Source organism: Drosophila arizonae, chromosome 2, assembly GCF_054131065.1.
Source record: "Drosophila arizonae isolate 15081-1271.41 chromosome 2, UAZ_ARI_1.0, whole genome shotgun sequence".
Classification (NCBI taxonomy): Eukaryota; Metazoa; Arthropoda; class Insecta; order Diptera; family Drosophilidae; genus Drosophila; species Drosophila arizonae.
The window spans coordinates 5,206,184-5,227,742 of NC_142922.1; the positions used below are offsets into that span (position 1 = coordinate 5,206,184).

At 38.1% G+C, this 21,559-nt stretch overlaps 2 protein-coding genes across 3 annotated transcripts in view; both read left to right on the plus strand.

Moving 5' to 3' along the window:
- The first annotated feature begins 5,699 nt into the window (after positions 1–5,699).
- The window catches only part of timeout (circadian regulator timeout), a 92,599-nt gene continuing 76,739 nt past the window's right edge, over positions 5,700–21,559 (plus strand). Inside the window, exons 1-5 of the mRNA XM_018000229.2 lie at positions 5,700–5,939; positions 6,011–6,334; positions 11,084–11,341; positions 11,420–11,739; positions 17,311–17,496. Coding sequence (XP_017855718.1) covers positions 5,838–5,939; positions 6,011–6,334; positions 11,084–11,341; positions 11,420–11,739; positions 17,311–17,496 — 1,190 coding nt within the window. The 5' untranslated portion in view covers positions 5,700–5,837. The remainder of the gene's footprint in view (positions 5,940–6,010; positions 6,335–11,083; positions 11,342–11,419; positions 11,740–17,310; positions 17,497–21,559) is intronic.
- On the plus strand, positions 6,194–7,106 carry LOC149270230 (E3 ubiquitin-protein ligase RNF170). Of its 2 annotated transcripts, none has more exons than XM_089462769.1 (2): positions 6,194–6,334; positions 6,395–7,106. In XM_089462769.1, exon 2 carries the CDS (start codon positions 6,431–6,433, stop codon positions 6,995–6,997), a length of 567 nt encoding a protein of 188 aa, XP_089318895.1. In that variant the 5' UTR covers positions 6,194–6,334; positions 6,395–6,430; the 3' UTR covers positions 6,998–7,106. The 2 variants fall into 2 exon arrangements, with proteins under 2 accessions (XP_089318895.1, XP_089318896.1); XM_089462770.1 differs by having other exon boundaries at positions 6,230–6,350; positions 6,423–7,106.

The window sequence follows — 21,559 nt, forward strand, 5'->3', positions numbered from 1 at the left end:
TATTTCGGCTCTGACAAAGTTATGAAAGTCAAAGATCTGAGGCAAACTCTTTCAACACATTTGCTAATGCGGGCACAGCTGTCAAGTGTTGAGGTCAAATCTGAAATCTGATGTGACTTCTGTTTGCAGCATCAAAGGCTATTTTTTGTTTTTGTTTGTTCCCCTCTTTATTTTTTATTTTTTATTTTTCATTTCGAATGTTTGATGTTTGATGCTTGACTCCCAAATAGAATCTTTGGCACAATCTTAATTTGGATAAGTGCAGTCTTTCACAGCTGCAGCAGGGAACTTCGCACATATTTCAGATACTAAACCGATGTTCGATGTTATTGGATAATGTTGTTGCCACATAAACTGGTCAACTGTGCGTGCATGTGTGTGTGTGTGTGTGTGTGTGTGTGGGTTGTGCTTAACACGCCATTGAACTGTTACGCAACAACAACATATGCGTGTGTGTGTCCAGCATTGGCCCCTTGGCTGCCTTGCCGCCCCTCGCCCCCCTCGGCTGGACAAATCCCATTTGATGTTCACTCAGCAGAAAGGCAACGCCAATGAAGCATGCAAAAGGTATTTCTGTTTTCATACCGCGTTCCTCCATCTTTCCCTCCCCTCTCACTCGCTCCCCACACCCACTCTCTCAATCTCTATCTCTCTGCTTGTTTCGTTTGCGGCTGCTGCTGAGATTTTGGCTTTGTAACTCAAAATCGACAAGCAGCAGCAGCAACAAGGAGCAGCAACAAGGAGCAAATGTGCAAACATCATGAAAAAAAGCGCACGAACAAAAAAATAAAAAAGAAGAAAATTCGCCCAAAAAATAATACAAGCAGCAACAAGGCCCAAAGACAAAGGCCATGCGGTTGATGTACAAGGTGCACAGTGGTCGCAAATCTCTTAATAGACTTTCAATTAGGCCAATTACTAAGTTTATTTGGCCAAGTTTGCAATTTATTGTTTTTTAGAATTTTAATAAAAATTTATTGGAATTTTAGTTAAAGGGATTTTGGTGTAAGTAAAGTGAGTGTAAAAAAAATAAGTTACAGTTGAAGAGCTATGACTGGGTCAAGCGCTCAAACATAAATTTAGAAAACAGATCTTGAAAGTGAGACACTAAAATGATTGAAATGCGGTATAAATGGAGCTGTCCATAGAGTTTTCCAGAATTAAATGTGCAAGGCTAAATATATATGGGCTATGCATGCGCTATGATCCATAAAAAGTGACTTTACGGATATTGCCAAGATAACCGTGGTTATAACTTAGAAACCGTCTTCCGGCTATAGCGGCGGTATCTTGAGCGCCATTTTTCTTCTTCTTTTTCCTAGTAAGTGAGGAATGAAAATAAAAGACAATATAATCTCTTATATTTTCATGACTTGTTTCAGATTCCTGATTCTTGATTTTTTATTTTTATATTAAATACAGTAGAATCTGGTTATAACGACACTCGACCGACCGTCGGCATACTCAGAAGACGGTATAACCGTTTAAGTTTGCTCATAGAAGTCTGGGGACCAGAATTTTTGTCGCTATACCCGTACAGACGCTATAATCGGAGTTGATATAACCGGATTCTACTATATATATATTATGTATTATTATTTTATGAACCCTTAGCACAAAATTTGATCAACCAAATGTATATCTGCAATTTTAGTCTACCAACGTTTCACATACTTTCAAACCACTGTGCAACAGCGGAGCTATAGAAAACTTTTCGCCACACATTTCGTATTCGTGGGCTATTTTATTGAACTTTAATTCATTGTGCAGCAGCAGCAGTAGCAGGAGTAGCAGGAGTAGCAGAAGTATCGGCAACAGTCGAAATGTGGCGCATAAATTCTTTTTACTTAAGTTGCTACTTTGTGCGATTGCGATGTTGAATGTGGCTGCGGATGCAGCCGATGTCCGCGCTTCCGCCTTTTTATTGTAAATACGCGTAAGCAGCTGGCAAAGCAGGAACAGCAGCAGCAGGCGGAGCAGCAGAAGGCACAGCAGGAGGAGCAGGAGCTGGAGCAGTTGTAACAGAAGCTGCTGCCCTTCAATACAATGTACATTGTACATTGTCCATTGGGTCATAAAATGGCTTCCGGTTATGCTTGAAGTGAGATTAACTTGTCGTTCGCAATTTCTCTTTGATTTGTTTCGAAAAATCGAAAAAGGGGACGAACTCAGCTAGGCGAGGGGGAGCCAGCGAAAGGTTGAATTGTTTTTTCTTCCTCCCCTTTCTTATTTTTTTTTTTTTTTGCTGTGTTGCCTGTTGCTAGCCTTCGGTTTCACTTTTATCTTTCACTCTAGCCCTGAGCCCCCTTAATATATTTATAGATCTTACTCGTTACTTGATTACTCGTAACTCCACCAAATGAAGCGTGTGAGTTGTTCCAAAAATAAGTAGAAATAAAACTAATTTGATATGGCCTTGAAATTTACGTTGGCTTTCGACCAGTTTGTTGGGGCTTCAAATTTTAAGCGCTGCAAGCCCAACTCTCGTGGCATTTGAGGACTTGTGTATGGGGTATGTCGTTTAAAAAGAAACTTTTCTAGTGTTATGCAGAACTCAACAATAATTATACATTACTCATTATTCAATCGTTACTAGAATGTTTTTAAATTTCATTATTCTATTAAAGACTTACAGGGTATTTGCGTCGTTGTTCAAACTAAAGCCTTCACGCTTCGGTCCACCCAGAGCCGTCGTAATTGTTGTATTCATGTTGTTCACCAATTCGTACAAATTGATTTACAACGATTCATTTTGCAAGCAGCTGCTAAACTGGAGCAGCCCATTCCGAGTCTCAGGTGTGAGTTTTATTTGTTCCAAAATTGTTTTAGGTCTTTTTTTTTTTTTGTTCGTCTTTCGGTTCGGACAACAACACCCAGGCCTCCCATTCACAGCGTTGCCTGGACTCTAATTCGACTGCGGTTCATAGAAGTCTGCTCAGCTTTCACTTTCAAAAAACACACAAAAAAGCAGAGAGCGCAGTAGAAAGCTATGCCTGACTAGCAAATACCCTGAAGTTAGAGCTGAGCTAAGGAAGGAAGTAATTAAACGACATAATACTTGGTTTCTGTCTAGAAAAGGAACGCCATGCTTCAGATATGCTTAAATTGGGGATATATTAACCGAAATTGTATACCGAAAGGGTGAATCAAGAGACATATCTACATCGATTCCTGTTCAGGAAAATGTGTACTTAATTTTTTTGCCACTTTTGCTTCCAGTTGACAAATATATATAACGCAACATATCATACTCCACGTACTATATTCAGGGTATTTTAGAGCAGAACAAAAAAACCCGAAATCTGGCACAGGACGGGGCAGACCACTGTGCAATTAAGCCGTGCAATCAGAATGCAAGATGAAGGCTTCACTCCTTTAACAATGGCGAGCCTCGTTGACAAAATGGCGGCCGCAGGCTGCAAAGCCAACAAATGTGTTGCATAACAGACGTCGGCTCTTGTTGCTGTTGTTGTTGTTGTTGGTGCTGCTGTTGTGCTGCTGCTGCTGCTGTTGGATTACACTTTTAGGTGCTTGTTGGCTTTGTGCTAGCTGTTTTTGTTGGCTAAAAGCGCCGGAATTGCCCTGCATTGCCCTGGCAACTGTCAGATCCCTTAGCGCAAGCAGTTCCATCGACATTTTAGCTGTCGAAATATTTGACCGAGCCATGAAAACGTTTCGGTGGACGCTGAAAATATGGCAAAAATCCTTTGTTTCAGCTTGACTGATTTTTCGATTGTGTGAAAAGGACTTTAATGTGATTAAAAATATAATTTAATACGGTGTTTGATTTATAATAATTTGAAATGTTTTAATTGCCTTTAATTGTGTCATTGTCATTGTCATTGTCATTGTCATTGTCATTGTCATTGTCATTGTCATTGTCATTGTCATGGTTATTGTCATTGTCATTGTCATTGTCATTGTCATTGTCATTGTCATTGTCATTGTCATTGTCATTGTCATTGTCATTGTCATTGTCATTGTCATTGTCATTGTCATTGTCATTGTCGTTGTCATTGTCAATTTTCATTGTCATTAGTAATTTAAAAAGTATACCGCACGTCATATATCAAATAGAGTGTTAAAATATAAATAGAATCATGGCAAATTCTAATGTCATGGTAAATTAAATAGGTTATCTGAAATGGTTTGACTCTCAGAAATACAATATAATGTCTCTCTTTCCAACGGCAAGGAAAATTAAAACTGTGTCAAATTATTATATATATAATTTAGACGATTACTCTGGTTATAATTCACTTCTGCAATAGCACTCGATTCGCTATGAAAAGGTTTCACATATTAATATTCGGTAAAATGAATTTTGGAAAAAAAAAACTTTTTTTGATTTCATCTGTGCTCAACTTTTATCGTTGCAGTCTTTGTGCTGTATGAACTTGTCATCTGCAATGATCTATCCTCGGAAGAGGATGAATCTGATGATCTAAATAGCGGATATACCATAGGTCGTACGCGAAACACTTTGAGGACGCTTGCACGTGAGTCAAAAGGTAATTCGGAGAGTTATTGTTGTTTTTGGATATATCAAGATCATCCTGCTCTACCCGATGCCGTGGATCTTCAGAAAAAGTATCCATTCGACTTCATAGTAAATGGGAAGATCTTGGTAACTAAACTTCCGACCAGTTCAACGTTAACTTATATAACGACTAAAAAAATGTAAGGCAAATAATAAAAAAATAAGCAGTTTAGTATTCCTCTTGTCTGTTCATTTACTTAGTTAATTAAATTCCATTCGAACAGCAGAGGGACTGCAGCTACAGGATGTGCTCTCGGCATATCCTGTTTGCACAACGTATTTCTTCATATCGTAGTTAAATAGTGCAATAGCCAAATTCTGTTTGCATTTAATCTGGCTTTTTCTCATGTTGGCCGCAGCAGCTTCAGCTTCAGCTTCAGCAGCTGCAGGAGAAACTTTCAAGTCCCATTGCATAATTCAGCTGGCTGGAGCTTGTGTAATTTGCTGCTTCAATGCTTAATGAAAATCCTTGAAAGAGATTTAAAATGTTCCCTCAGTTGTTTGGCACCTTTTTGCGCAAATAAACTCCAGCTTCACATGCTGGACTCGTGAAATTGCATTTAACTCTGAAATGGAAGCTTTACTTGAGATGCACTCAAGCTCTCAGTGTGTGAGTGAGTGCATGTCTGTGTGTGCTTGAGTGTGTGCATGTATGTGTGTGTGTTAGCAGATACTTTCCAATCGAATCGAATTGAGAACGCCTTTTTGTTATGGCAGTTAAAGCAGAACAACTCCAATATACTACATTGGCACTTGCATAGGTCGGCTGTCTGACTTATACCTGGTCATATAATATATGGTCAAATTTATATATTTTTTATATTTGTTTATATTCTGTTCATAAAGGAAAAAAGCTAAAGTTATTTTATTTGGTTTTGTGCAATGCTCGTCTTGCTGTTCGTCCGACTGATCGTGCTATTGAGCAAGAGACTTGAAATATTGTTTAATTTAGTCTACATAAATGTATTATTTCGAATAAGTCTTGCTTGTTTAAAACATTTTCCTTTAAATCATTCAGCAAAAAAATATATACAATGTGTATGTTTTATGTGCATTGAATATTAGAGCTTAGTCAAGACACAATCCACTTGACGCACTGTGAGCAAATTTGCGTTACTATCGATATCGGTGAGCAGTTATCGTGAGCAGAGCTGCCAGACGATCGAACAGCTGTTTTGCGGGTTTAGTTTTGCGCGCGAATTTCGGCAAATTGGGTTTTGTTTTGCGCGTGCCTGTGAAATAAATAATTAATTAATTTTATTAAGTGTACTTGTTAGTGTGTGTGTGTGTTTAAGTCATGTCTGTGCTATTGGCAGACATAGATGCCACCTGCGCAGCTTTGGGTGTCAGCGATGGCAAACGCTACCAAGCGGAGCCCGATGCAGCGGAAGGTTTAAAGGTAAATGAAAATACATACAGATTTTTAGAGATTTAGAGCAAGTAAAATGACATTGCTTCACCTTATTTTAGCACTTGATATGGATATTGCGTCGCGATCTCGACAATCATGAGTATCGCCGGCATTTGGGACGCGCCAAGGTGCTGCAGACGGATCTCGTTTATATGCTGCCCGACTATGTGCACGACGCGGAGCTGTCGGATCTGTTGATACGTCTGCTGGTCATATTGACCAATCCGACATTGCTGCTGTACCGTGATGGGCCGCCCAGTGACAATCATGGGCGTAAAGTGTTCCTTGAACTCATCGACATATTGCAGGGCTATAAAGTAGCCTTTGCTAAGGATAAAATATGGGCGGCCCTGTTTGAGAAGCTCAAACAAGCATTGGAAATTGTAAGTTAATGAACTTGTGAGTTTTGATATATCTGTATGAAAATTCTGTATGTTTATAAGCTAAAGAACCTAAACTAACGCAAAACAGAAGCAACTATGAACGCAAGCGCAAGAAACTCGGGTGGCGGCTCCCACAGCGGCAGCGACACAGAGGAGGATGATTCCTTCGACAATCGTTATTACACCTGTTTGGTTTGCATGCGCACGGCTCGTCTGCCACGTGTCACCTTCTGTGGCCATGTCTTCTGCACCGACTGCATCGGCAAGTGGATCACCTGGCAGGGCAGCTATGCCAAGTGCCCGTACTGCCAGTCGCGTGTCGGCAACAATACGCTGATCACAGTCAGTTACGGCCGGAACGGACATCATACATACGGACGCTTTGCACGCTGCAAGTCAATCGCCCAGCATCGTCACTTTGCGGAAACTATTGCCATGTATACCTCGGTGCCAGAGACATCGATGTATTTGGGCGCGTACATTGAACGGCCGCCGGAGCTGATGCCACGCATCAAGCCACTGCCGGAACAACTGTTGCGTGATGTGTCCCGGTATCAAATACGCCGCACCTTTGTCATCCCATCCATCTATCAACGCCTTCTAATCGTGATCATAATATTTTATCTTTATGTCGTGTATCTAGATGCTGACGGACCGATTTAAGTGGAACTCAACTCCTTGTTAGTTGCGCTTCATTGTTATCTGGTTGCAATTGTTTTTTTTTTTTATTTATTTAAATAGAGTCTCTTCTTGGAGAACCTGCTGTAGTAGTTGTTGTTGTTGTTGAATCTGATATGTCGTTTCTGTCGTTGTTAATTATACCAATTAAATGAGGCTCAGGCAATTAACGTTCTCTGGCATTTGCACAACTATTTCTCTGTTATCTTTTATGTAGACCCTTACGACGACCATGAGCCCTAATATAACAGCGGTCTGCGGAAGAACTTTTTAATGGCTCTCGTGCAGCTGCCAGCAGCGAATGAAGTTGGAAAATATTTTGCAAATGCCAGCTGCTTGGGGTATTCCCCATTTGTTAAGCAGTGTGAGCTCTATGTAGTAGATATTGCTGAAAGACTTTTTACGGTTAGGTGTTCATTGGACTTGATTAGCCTTCCTGATGATGTTGCTGGATTAAACATCTGTATGATTTAGTTGCCATCTGTAGAATAATTTTTTTCCTAAACCAGACAATTCTAGGCCTAATCCTGGCTATTATTGTTAATTATGTAAACTGTATATTAAATTGAAAATAGATCTTATATGAACAATGGCGATTTGCATAGGCTTAAAATTTGAAGAGATTTCTTCGATGTCTTCAACATCAAACGGCTTACAATTATAATTTGAATATTGTCCATAATATTCTCAATTTGTAAGTGCATTTCATATTCGGCTAGCTTAATCTATTCTTGTTTTGGCTTGTGTTTCTGGCACTGAGGCTGACTTTTGGACTTCTTTCCCTGAGCTTCCTTTGTGTGTTTCATAACTAATTTGAACTTCATTTACTATCTGTTTTTCATCTATGGCTGAAACTCATTCAGCTAGATATTTTTTCTTTCCCATCTCTCTCTTTCTTTATCTATCTCTTCCTTTTTTTCCTCCTGTAACCCTTGATTGTTGATTATCAGGCGAGTTTTTAAATTTGGCTGTTCTTTGAAGTTGCTTCGACGAAACGTGTTCAAAATACGAAAATGCTCTGAGCATAAAATTTAATTTCGTTCAAAAATTATATGACATCAAATCGACGCCCAAAACTTTTTCGCTTGACGCCAAGGCTAAACCGCAACAAGTCGAATTTAATAAACAGTCTGCAGCATAGAGATGAAAATAACAAAATAACAAAACAGAAAAGTGAAAAGGGAAATGCGTGGGGCCAAGTGCCAGCAGGCACCTTCAAATCAAACGCAAAGAAATCTGTGGTTTTTCTAGGCTTCATCCACATGCTCAGTGTCACAGTGGGTGCAAACCACAAACTCCCAAACACCACCAACAACAAGAAAAACAACTGCAAATTTCTGTTTACAATTTGTAGTATTTTGTGTGGATGAATATGTCTGAGCATGAAATGTTTTCAATTGCTAAATTGTAGCCAAAAAAAAAAAAAAAAAAAGAAAGAAAACGAAAAAAATACGAAATGAATACACAATGAATTTCCCAAGTAAGGGAGAAAAAGAAAAGCAGGAAAAATAGGAATCAGCAAATGAAAAACTCCCACACATTTTAGCCAGAGGCTGGCGCTTAAGTAGACCCAGCAGATGGAAGATTGCGTTTAAGACTTTTGTGTAGGAGAAGGAAAAAGGAAATAGAAAAATCATTTGACTTGCATCTTTAATGTTGAATAACAAAGGCGATGAACTTTTCAGTCCGAGAACTTTTAATTGACACCATGGAAGCAAAAGGACTCTCAATAACTTTACTCTTTTTGTTTGGTTGATGACTTCTCTAAGTGATTAGTTTTTAGTTTTTTTCCTTAAGATTTCAGACATAAGTGTACAATTCTCTCTACTTGCAGCTGGAAGGTACTTCGCAGTTTTTTTAGATACTGAGTATACAGCTCACACAATTCAATCAAAGCTCTGATTCTATGATCGCATTTCCTGGCTCTCTTCAATCGGCTTTATTACCATTTGTTTGACTCATAAACGAAACGAATTCTAATGAATTCGCTTTAATTCTTGGAAGCAATGAAAGTAAAAATCGTATTTTTTTTTAACGGAATTGCGAATGTGGCCTGAAAAATTGTGGAAAAGACTTAGCAGCCTAATTCAATAAAATTTTTTATTTTAATTTCACAGTTATTAAAAATGTTTAAAAGTTTGAAATTACTTAATGAACGTGTATTAAGTTAAGATGGCAGTGAGGAGCTGGCTAATAGCTTCAAGAGATTTTCTGTAGATATTGTAAATATGTATACTAAAGTCCTAAATAAGATATACATATATACATGTGTACGTACATACATACATGTATAGGTGTACATGTACAACTAATCTTTATGTGTTTTAATAGAAAATATCCTGAAATGTCTGAACTAATTAATTTTAGACTAATTTAAATTATTTAATGATTTTAATTAAATAATTGAAATCAATTGAAATTAATTTCTGCCAATCCAAATAAGCTAAACACTTGACTAATTAATATTACGTGAAATTATTGCAAATTTCGGGAATTAATTTTTTTTTTTTATCAATATATATGATTTAATTATATTACGCTATATGCATAGTAAATACTCAAATTTTCTATAGTTTTTTTTTTTTTTTTTTTTTTTTTTTTTTTTTTTTTTTTTGTTTTTTATCCTTTTTATTAATAGATACTTTGCTATAGAAATGTTGTCTGTTAAGCCATATATGCACCGCAATGCAATGTGGTCAGAAATATAGCAAAAATATATAACTATGTATATGTAAGAAATGTTATATATGATGATACATACTTACACATACATATATCTGTATATATAATGTTAAAACTTGTGCCTCTGGTCTCTTAGCGAGTTCCATTGGCAATTATCGGGCATTGATGGGGTTCAATTTTTAGTAACCGCACAGAAATGTTGCTGATGCTGTATAATCGTAGATGCAACATGGCAACGAACACACACACACATACACCCACTAACACACACATAGATACACGCTTGGCCCTGCCCTTGAGCGCTACTTGTGCTGGCAGAGCGAAATAAATTCATTTAAAGCCGATTGAATCGACATTCATAACACTCCGGGGAGCAATTCCAAAGGATTTTCATGGTGCTGCGCAGCCAGCGAAAGAGTCGCCAGAGGATTTCTTTAGATTTTTATGCCCGATTTTTTTATTTTTTTTTCATTTTTTTGTGTGTGTATTTTTTAGCGAACGTTTTTTTTTTTTAGGTTAAATGCTAGCGAATTTCTGTCTTTCTGTAGCTGTTGGTGTTGTTGTTGATAATGAATGTGTGAGTGGGTGGGTTGTGTGGATTGATTCGCTTGGGTTGGAGCTGGATTCGACTGCCTTTGGCTGTCGGTTGCCCGAGCTGACTTTTTATGCTTTACTTCCTTATTTGCGTGGCTTCGACTTGCACGCTTTGATGTATGCGGCTTGGTGTGGCAGTCAAGTGGACAGCCAGGGGGAGACAAAGAGAGAGCGAGAATTGGCCAGGGGCTTGCCGCTGCCGCTGCTGCTGCTGCTGGCGATGTTGTTGTTGCGTAGGGTAACCAAAAGCGGAAGTCATTATTAACTTTGGCCTTTGTGTAAGGCGCTGGGTCTGAGCTTTTCGGTTGCTGTGTCCATGCTGGCATGTAGGAAGAGGAGCAGGAGCAGGAGCAGGAGCAGGAGCAGGAGCAGGAGTCGCAGTCACAGCTGGCTTGTAGGCACAAAAGCCGCATTAGTTGTATTTATTTGTAAGCCAGCAGCAGTAACTGCTGCCTCTGCCTCTGCTGCTGCTCCTGCTTCTGCTCCTGCTCCGGGTTGCCTCGCCTGGACCGACACAAATTGATTTCAACTTGACTTTGTTGTGGTAGCATTGCGTCGACTCGGCTGCCGCTGCCGCTGTTCATCTCGGGGGCCCCCCTATTTCGGGGCATCCGTTTTACAGTCGAGCTACATAAATTTGCAATTTAATTTAATTTAATTTCATTTGATTATTTTAAGTTGACTCGCGGGATTTGCTGCTTAGATTCTAACACTGGGATTTGCCGCAAGACATTCTCTTTATTATTTTGACTTTTAATGTACTTCCCCCCTCTCCTGTTTGTTTCTCTTTTTCAGGCATTTGCCATACGCAGCGAGGAGCAGAATTTGTTGATTGAACGCATCCTGGTCCTGGTGCGCAATGTGCTCCAAGTGCCAGCCAATCCGGAGGCCGAGTGTCGAGCGGATAACGATGCCAGCTTGCATGATCAGGTCATTTGGGCATTGCATCAAACGGGCATGCTCGATCTGGTGCTCTTCATAATCTCCTCGCCGGATGAGGAGCAATTTCATTTGCACGGACTCGAAATCATTTGCCTACTCTATCGCGAACAGGTGAGTCGCATTAGCAATTACTTTGCTAAACTCTCACTCACTCCATCTCTCTCTCTCTCTCTCTCTCTCTCTTGTCAGAGCGCCGAGTCTTTGGCGGATGCTTCGCTGCAGCGCAGTCTCAGCGAGAAGCAACGAGATCAGCAGGAGTTGCTGGCCGCCCGACGTCGTGAACATGCTCGACGACAGGCCCGACCGCCGCTCGGTCGCCATTCTCGCTTCGGCGGCACCTATGTCATACGTAATATGAAATCCGTTTCGGATCGGGACATCATTTGCCATCAGCCGCTGCAGCGCGTTTCGGCTATGGATTTTGATCGCGACAAACAGGCGCAGAAACGATCCCATCGCCATATCAAGGAGGAGGCGCAGGTGACGCGACGTAGCGCTTTTACTGTCAGGTAAGACTTTGATATAGATATTTTTATGGATTGATATACATATATACATTACCAGTATAGTACCTCGAAAAAATTGGCTTAGCCATTTCAGTTTGATTTATATAATCAATAATTAAACAAGTAAGAAAGCTCCAGTCGAGACTGCTCGACTAGGAGATACCCTGAACCCTCCAAGCTGATATTCTAATCATTCTGCACTTCTTTTATGCACACATACATACACATGCATCCACACGCACGCATAAGCCTGCGCTCTGCTAACTGCGCAGTAAGCAGCGACTGCGCTTGGGCTGCGCTGCAGTGTGGGCAAAATTATGAGAATTTATTTGTTAAATAATTTCTTTTGTAGACATACGATCTTAATGAAACTTTTAGAGCGTAATCATATGGTGAATATGTGTGTATATTCCAAAGCCCAAGTCTCTAGTATTTGAAATACGCTTTTTACAAAAGTGATGGTGAGGGGGTGAATTTAAGGGTGGGGGGTAAATTTTAACAAAAACCGAAATTGTATAAATTGCATATACGTATACATTAAAAATTTGGAGACTCTAGCAAAAAGGGTGTAGAAGATATAATTTTATAAATGGGTTTCTATAAGGTTTTTTATCGATAAAAAAAGATCGGGATGAGTTATCGATTTTTAATGATAAACTTGATATGCGCGCTGTAATTACGAACATTTAAAAAAAAATTTGAAGTCTCTAGCTCTTATATCTTCTGAAATCGACGCGTTCATACATACGGACGGACGGACGGACGGACGGACGGACGGACGGACGGACGGACGGACGGACGGACGGACAGACAGACGGACAGGGCCAAATCGACTCAGCTCGTCGCCCCGATCAAGAATATATATACTTTGTGGGGTCTGCCACGCCTCCTTCTGCCTGTTACATACTTTTAACAAAACCATTATACCCTGATTTCCCATTTTCAATGGGTTCAGGGTATAAAAAAAAAAAAAACAAGTAAGAAAGCTCCAGTCGAGACTGCTCGACTAGGAGATACCCTGAACCCTCCAAGCTGATATTCTAATCATTCTGCACTTCTTTTATGCACACATACATACACATGCATCCACACGCACGCATAAGCCTGCGCTCTGCTAACTGCGCAGTAAGCAGCGACTGCGCTTGGGCTGCTCTGCAGTGTGGGCAATATTATGAGAATTTATTTGTTAAATAATTTTGTAGACATACGATCTTAATGAAACTTTTAGAGCGTAATCATATGGTGAATATGTGTGTATATTCCAAAGCCCAAGTCTCTAGTATTTGAAATACGCTTTTTACAAAAGTGAGGGTGAGGGGGTGAATTTAAGGGTGGGGGGTAAATTTTAACAAAAATCGAAATTGTATAAATTGCATATAAGCATACATTAAAAATTTGGAGACTCTAGCAATAAGGGCGTAGAAGATATAATTTTATAACTGATTTTCGATAAGGTTTTTTATCGATAAAAAAAGATCGGGATGAGTTATCGATTTTTAATGATAAACTTGATATGCGCGCTGTAATTACGGACATTTTAAAAAAAATTTAAAGTCTCTAGCTCTTATATCTTCTGAAATCGACGCGTTCATACATACGGACGAACGGACGGACGGACGGACGGACGGACAGACAGACGGACAGGGCCAAATCGACTCAGCTCGTCGCCCTGATCAAGAATATATATACTTTGTGGGGTCTGCCACGCCTCCTTCTGCCTGTTACATACTTTTAACAAAACCATTATACCCTGATTTCCCATTTTCAATGGGCTCAGGGTATAAAAAGATCTGAATATTTATGAATTAAAAATAATTAAGTCTAAAATTAAATTTATTTAACCAAAAAATAATATATATTGAAAAAATATTCTTACTTATGCTTATGCTTATGCTTAAGAAATGTCTTTCGGACTATTTATGACGTTCTTTTCGTATTAACAAAAAAATAAATATATATTTTTAGGAAAATTAATCTATTTTACTGAGCTTGTCGACTCCCGATAATTTGAAATGACGAAGAGGTTTTTCTCTCTATTTGCTCAGAAATTCAAATTTTTGAGATTATCGAAAACGAATTTTTTTCAAGGGGACAATCTTTTTTTTTTTTTATCACGATTTTTATACAAATTATCGAGACTCGACTGTTTTTGAAAAAGTTGAAAATATTGCAAAAAAAAATCTTAATTTTTAACGTTGGGCTTGTGCCTTATTTACGCAGCAAATCAATCTGGCCGTCAGTCGCTGAGTCAGCAAAAAGAGTCATAAATGTATTTGGTCTACAGATATACGTATGTATATGTATTTGGATGAAGATTGGACAATATCTTGCACTTAGTAGCCTCCATTTGTCTGCGGCAGCTTCCTGCACTTTAGCTGTTGCCTATTGTGCGCAGCTATGGATGTTGTCTGCCATTAGCATCGGAATTGTTATGGTTCGACTGGCAGGCCACATTCCGGTCATTGATTTTCGATTTTACGCTGCAGTCGGAGTCGAGCGAGCGCATAAAATAATATTCAATAATAAATGAAGGCATTTCCTTTTAGACAACTCGCACCCGATGGCTGCCTCGTTGGCTTTCCTTTCCTTATAGAATCAGCCAAACGATATTGGCTGCTGGGGCTGCCGGAGTTGCTGGGTTGCTTGAGGTTGCTTAAGGCTGCTGGGGCTGGCTGGCTTGTTGGCTTGCCTCGGCTCTGGTTCTGGCTGAGTGGGCCAAGCGAAACAAAGATGTGGCCATTTTCGAGGCGCCGGTTGGCCAACATCTTTGCTGTCGCCGCACTCCCTAATGGCCACCAGGTGCAGCTATTTTATGATTTTCTGCGAACCAACAAACTACTTAAAGGATATGCGCCAACGTTGCCCAGGATAAGCCGAGTTGCTTGAGTTTCGGCTTCGGCAAATGCATTTGCCACTATACTCTATAACGCAGCGGGGTTATTAAAGCGGAGCAATCTTTTTGTTAAACTAATTTCAGATAGATATATAATTTGAATACTCTGCAATAACGTTAAAATTTATATTGATGTAATCAGATTATTTAGAACTAAATTATAATCAAATTACTTGATATTTACGTTGTTAAATTATTAAATTAATAATTCTACTGTCCCATAATTATTCATTATAATAAATTTAATATATTATTTGAATTATTATTATATTATATTTATTTTTATATTTTTTAAATTATTGTAGTATTCTTTTATTTTATAAATTAGTGACTAAATTTGTATATAATTAGTTAGTATTTCAGGTGTTTTCAGTATTAAAACCCTGATAAATATTTAATTATCAAATAATTAAATAATTAAGGATTTATTTATTATAGTTGCCATATTATCTCAATTTTCAAATTTTAATTACTAAGTACTTTTATAGTAATTTTATGTAATTAGAATAAGATATGATTATCACAAATTTATGATTAAAATTTTATGTAATTACTTAGTAGTTAAGTAAGGCGTTTTCCAAATTAAAAACACAATTATCAAGTAATTACTTCGTAATTAAGACAATAGCATTCGCATTATCCGGATGAAATAAATTAATATATATTGTGAAGATTTAGAAATGAACTGCTTAAGTTTTAACTTACTTAAAGCTTTCTCAAAGCAGAATAATGAAAGAAATGAAAGTAATTATGATGTAATTATAAGCCTTAAGAAGGTCTTTACATAGCCTTTAGAGCATCTTCCTTTCGACTATTGTTAACTGCAGTTGGCAGTTGTTGTTGTTGTTGCGATTTGTCGTCCTGCAACCATAAAATGCCGAGCTAAGATAAAAATACAGCAGTGGCAGCGTAATCTTCGTGGCGCCACGGCAACGACAGAACCTCTGAGTTCTGCTGGCCATAGCAAATGTGCAAGCACTTTCCGCATTGTGGGCCAACACTTTTGCTTGTTAGCCTGGCCTAGCCTAGCTGGCTGGGTGGCTGCATAGCTGGCTCACTGGCTGCTTGGCTGGCAGCTGACTTCTGCTCTTTGCTGGCCTGTTTTATGGCTCGCTCGTTGTTGGCAAATCCAAATCAGCTCGGTAGCCATAAATTGCTCGCTCAGTCGGCGCGACGGCGACTGTGATTAGACAGCTCGCTGGCCAAAAGAGCCCATCAATAAGTTGGCTACCACAACGAGATTGGCCATGCATTTGGCCAGCATTTGATGCACTCGGCATAGCACGTGCCCCAAAGCCACCGACAAAGTTCATCAATGTCACGTGTCGACCCTCGACATGCAACAATTTGTTGCCACTCAACGCGTATTGCAATGTTGCAATAAGCCGCCAGGCGGCAACATTTTTTCTTTGCTTTTGTGTTTTTTTGTTTTGCGTCGCCTGCGTTGCCTGAGTTATCCTGCGGTTGGCAGTTGCCTGAGTCAGAGCCTGAGTTGCACAGATTCGGAGATGAATGCTTCTGCTGGGAGCTGCCTCCTATACGGCCCACTTTACTCAAATAAATTGGCCTGCGAAAATTTATTGCATAAACGCTGCCAATTGCCGTTTGTTATGTACAAGCACTTGTCAATGCCGACACTGAAAAAAATGGGGCCTGAAAAGAATGCACATATTGCACCATGAGCAACATTTGTATAAGATTCTATAGTGACTTTGATGCTGGCTATTATAGCTTTCGATAGCTTGATACATTGCGTATTTTGTGCAAAGTCACGTTTAAGAAGCATGTATAAAAATAACCAAAATCTGTGAGCAATTTTAAAATGTAAAAAAAAAAAATGAATAAATAATAAATAAATAAAATGAAACAGATTGAAATAAATAAACAAAACAATTAATACCAAAAAAAAAAATAACAAAAAAAAAAAAATAATAATAATAAAAATAAACCACTAATATTAAAAAAAAAAAATTAAAATTAAAATAAAAGTAAAAAAATGATAAAAATAATAATAATAAGAATAATAAAAACAAAAAATAATAAAAATAAAAAATAATAGTAATAAAAATATTTATAAGAAAAATATTTATAAAAATAAATAAATAAATTTAATAAATAAATATTAACATTTATTTAAAATCTAATGAACAAAAAGAAATGGATTTATGATTAAAAGCTTAAAGTTGTATAAAATGAAATATATGTAAACTAAATCAGAAGTAATAAATATAAATTATTTGAAATATAGAAAAAAATAAATAATGATAATAACAACAATATATAGAAATGTTGTAAACATGTGGACTGATTTACAAAATATTTTGAATAATATTTAAGCCTGAGTATATCTAATAAAACTTGATATGGTTTTTTGATACATTAAATTCGAATTTATATCAAATTATCTAAATTATACTGCCTGGAAATTTGATAAGAAAATGTTAGCCATTTCGATTAGCTGCAATGCGTTTAAAAAATGCTTGAAAAATTGGAATTTAAATTAAATGAAAACTAAATTGACTAAGTCAAGTCGGGCTAAGAACTGCATTTTACGTGTAGCATAGTTACGTATGTATTTATGTGTATGTATTTGTGGCACTGGCAGTGGCATTCAATCAATATTATTGTGGTATAATCATTTTTCATTTGATTCCTCTGCGTTGCTTTCCTCTCCATTGCAGACTGTGCCTGCGCGAATATTGCATTGAGGTGCTGCGCTCCGCTTACAATACGCTCGTGCGGCAGGTGCGACGTGTCCTGGAACGCAATGCCGGCTCGGCGAGTCACGATGACTCTTATCTATTGTGGGCCATACGATTTTTCATGGAGTTCAATCGTTTGAGTGGACTACAATTGCAGCTAGTCAGGTAAGTAAGTGTGCGAGTGTGTGTGTGTTTGAAAGTGTGTGTGTGAGCATGTGACTTCGTTACACACTATGAGCTGTGCCCCACTAAAGCGTTCAAATTAATTGCCAATGATTTTGATAATGCCCATAAACCAAACACTTAGACACTGTTGTCGAGTGAGAGAGAGAGAGAGAGAGAGATAGTTGATAGAGGAGCAACTGATGACTTTGATGAACGAGCCGAGTTGCATCCACTCAGTAATGAAAAGCCAACCAAGTGGTCAACTTCAAAATGTTCGCGTCAGCGAATATGCAAATCTTTGGATTGGATGAACTTTCTATGGGTTGGCTTTTAATCAAATTACTTTGCACACACTGTTCTCTATATGTAGTTGAGATTTTTATTTACTCGGGTCCAACTCGATTTGTTATTTTCTAACCCAGTTGCCCAACAATGCAAGTGCTGAACTATAAACTAAAGCTGTATTGGTGTTGGTGTTAATCGTACATCGAACTGTGAGAACGGGATGAAGGCAAGGATTTAAGCTATGCATCGAGATGGAGAAAGAAGAGAGGGATTAAAAGAGAAAGAGAAGTTAGAATGAGGTAGGGAGAATGAGTAAGAATGTGATGCAAAGAGGGTAAAAAAAGGAAGAGTGAACAATTGAGAGAGAGGGAGAGAGGGAGAGTGACAGAATGTGAAATCAGAATGAGATAGGCAGAATGCGAATGACAGAGGGAGAAAGAGAGGACTGCAGTGGAATAAAGAGAAATGGAGAGAGAGAGATATATGAGTAGAAGAGGAAGGAGAGAGCAAGAGAAAGACAAACAGTGAAAGCGAGAGAGACAGAGAGAGAGAGAGAGAGAGAGAGAGAAAGGGAGAGAGAGAAAGACCGATCCAGAGAGCAACAGAGAGAGAAAGACGGAAAGAAAGTCAGAGAGGGCGTAAGAGTAAGAAGATTTGGCGAAAGAAAGACTAAAGCAAATTGAGAGATGAAAGAGATAGATAGAAAGAGAGAGAGAGAGAGAGAGAAAGAGAAAGAAACAATTGTGCAACTCATCGTCGTATTACAACCCACCCAACTCAACTCCGTATTACAGAACAAAGTTGCATTCCGATATTGAACCATTTTCTCGAATTTATATATTTTTGGCCTTTTCATTTTGCCAACTGGCATGGCTTCTCATCAAATAAATCCGAATTTTTTCAATCACCCAAACTGTAAATGGAATATGCTTCCAGTTCCCTTAAACTGCCTAATAAATACTTTTCCAACCAACTATTCCAAAAGTCAAAAGAATTTGTAGATGTTGCAGCTTGTGGCCCCTAAACAATTTCCATGTGGCACAATCCGCATTTCGATTCGAACCGAAATTGTTTCAGTTGCTTGGCAATAGAAAGTTGATGTTGAAAATTTGACATTGCTCCGGCCTCAGGACAATTTGCCTGTCATTTTGTTGGATTACTTTTGGGGCGGGGCAGTGCGGACGAACATTGAAAGAGAAGAAGCGACAAGCAGAAATCAAAATGATGACGACAATCGCTGACCTATCACACTTTACAGCTGCGTGGGTGCCGACAAATCCCGCCCCAATACTTTATTCTATATGTATTTTATTTTTAGCTATATATACAATATATATATATATGTATATGTATGTGTTTAGTCCAATTGTCGCTTGACTATTTGAAGCATTTCGCTGGTCACTCGCCTTGGCCCTGGTTTTGGGGCACTTTATTGTTATACAGCTTTGCTGTTAATAAAATTTTCCTGTCATCTGCTCACTCTTTAGCTTTCTCTCGCTCTCTCTCTCTCTCTCTCTCGCTCTCTCTCGCTGTTTGTTGCTCGCTTGGCCAATGCTCGTTGTGCTGTGTGGTGGGAAATTTCTTTAAAATTGTTTTGGTTACTTTCAAATTAGTTTCTGAATGACAACAATGAAGCTTTGCAAAAATGTTGTCATTCCGTTGCTGCAAACTTTTCCCAACCCGCCTCAAAAAGAGAGAGAGAGAGAAAAAAGGAAAATCTGAAAGTACCGCCGCACTATTCAAAGTTTTTGCCGCTGCTATTTTTCATTTTTTACCATTCCTTATCGTTCGCTGTTTCCCATATATATGTATATATAGCTATATATATATATATATATATATATATATATATATAATACATGTACTTCTTGGCGTCTAAAACTTTCTGTTTATTTCCACAAATGCAATTTGCCGCTGCCTGCTGCTTTACCAAACTTACTTATCGTCTGTCATTTTCTACTGATTTTTCACTATATATAAAGCTAGTGAATGACCGTTAAAGTGGCCAAAACTTCTGTCTACCTCCCTCTGTTTCTCTCTCTCTCTCTCTCTATTAAACAGAGCAACATAAAGAATTGCATTTATAATAAAAAGTGAAATCGAGTTTTCAGCTTTGTTTAGGCTTTGCCGTTGACCTCACATTTTCCGGCAAAGCTTTGTTGCCAAGAGTTTTCTTTCATACGAAGCATAAACCATAAAATTATTGTAGAACTACAACTTAGATTTATAATCGGATAACTTTAAAAACAAATATTTTATCTGAATTGCTAATATAATGCAAAAAGGATCAGCTAATATCGTTTGAGATAATAAAATATTATCATATTGTTAATCGACATATGAAATTAGTTTAGTTCAGTTAGTTTTGTTTTTTTTTTTTTTTCATTTTTTAAAATTTCTAGTGTTATTTTTAAGTTATGTATCGATACTTCAGTATAGTTATCTATCGCTATATAACTATAGTTAACTACCAGTATTTAACTATATAACTATCGGTACTTAACTGCAATAATATCGATACTTTACTATGGTGCTATCCCCTATTCCTTATTCTATTCTATTTATAATTTAATCCTATTACTTATTCCTTTTTCAAGAATATTTTAAGCTCGTTACATTCGGATAAACTTTAAAAACTACCAAAACCATATAGAATTATGAAACTTAAATTTTCTGCTTTTGGAAACAGCAAAATTTATACTTTAGCGTCTACCATTTTATATGCATAATTAATTAGCTTAGGCAATTAAGTTCGATTTTGATCAAGTTTGAATGGCGGAAAAAAAGAAATGTGCAGCTGTTGCCGCTGCATTCGCTCCTTTCCGTTTAACAATTTTATTGATTTTATAATTTATTTATTTGCTTCGAGTTTGAGTTTGAGTTGAGTTGAGTTGCAGTTCGCTGCTGTCGCCCACTGTAATTAATTTGATTTTAATGCCTTTCGAGTGCTGCTTGCCCGTCTTCTGCAATTGTGAACAAACTTTAATGACCGTCGCAGCAGACGTCGCGCTGCTAATTTCGCCAATTTGCAGGCAAATGCAGCCGCAACATTTACAACATCGGCGACATCGGCAACAGCAGCAGCAACAGCAGCAACAACATGGTGCGGCTTGTGGCAACGCCCGCTCGGGCTGCCACTCATTTTGCAGCGCTACTTAAAAATTAATTTTGTTAATGAGTTTTTCACGGTGCTTCAACTTGCAACCGGCAAAGCCGGCAACTGGCAACTAGAAACTGCCAGCTTGCAACGTGCAACAAGGCAAACTATTTACCTGCTTAGCTTGGCTCCTGCTCCTGCTCTGACTCCTGCTCCTGCTGTTGCTGCTGCTGCTCTGTCCACTTCAATTCCCAATTCGAATTCGTTCGTCTTTAGTTTTTTAGACAAGATAGCTTTGTTTTTCCCCATTTTCATCTACCTTATATACCAAAGCCATTTTTATTGGTTATATTAGTTTATTGGTTACCCATGTAACGGGCAGAAGGAGAAGCTTGACCTACCTGACCTTGATTGAGTTACCTCAACCTACAGTGTATTAATATGACAGCTTCTGACTATCCATATGTTTATCTATCTACATATTTATATCTATCTGTATTTCTATCCATCATCTATCTATCTATATATATGTATATGTATATATATTTATCTATCTGTCCGTCTGTCCATCAATCTTGCGATCTATCAATCTATTGCTCTATCAATCTATCTAGATTTATCGATCTATCATCCATCCATCTATCTATATATATATATATATATATCTATCTATCTATTCAG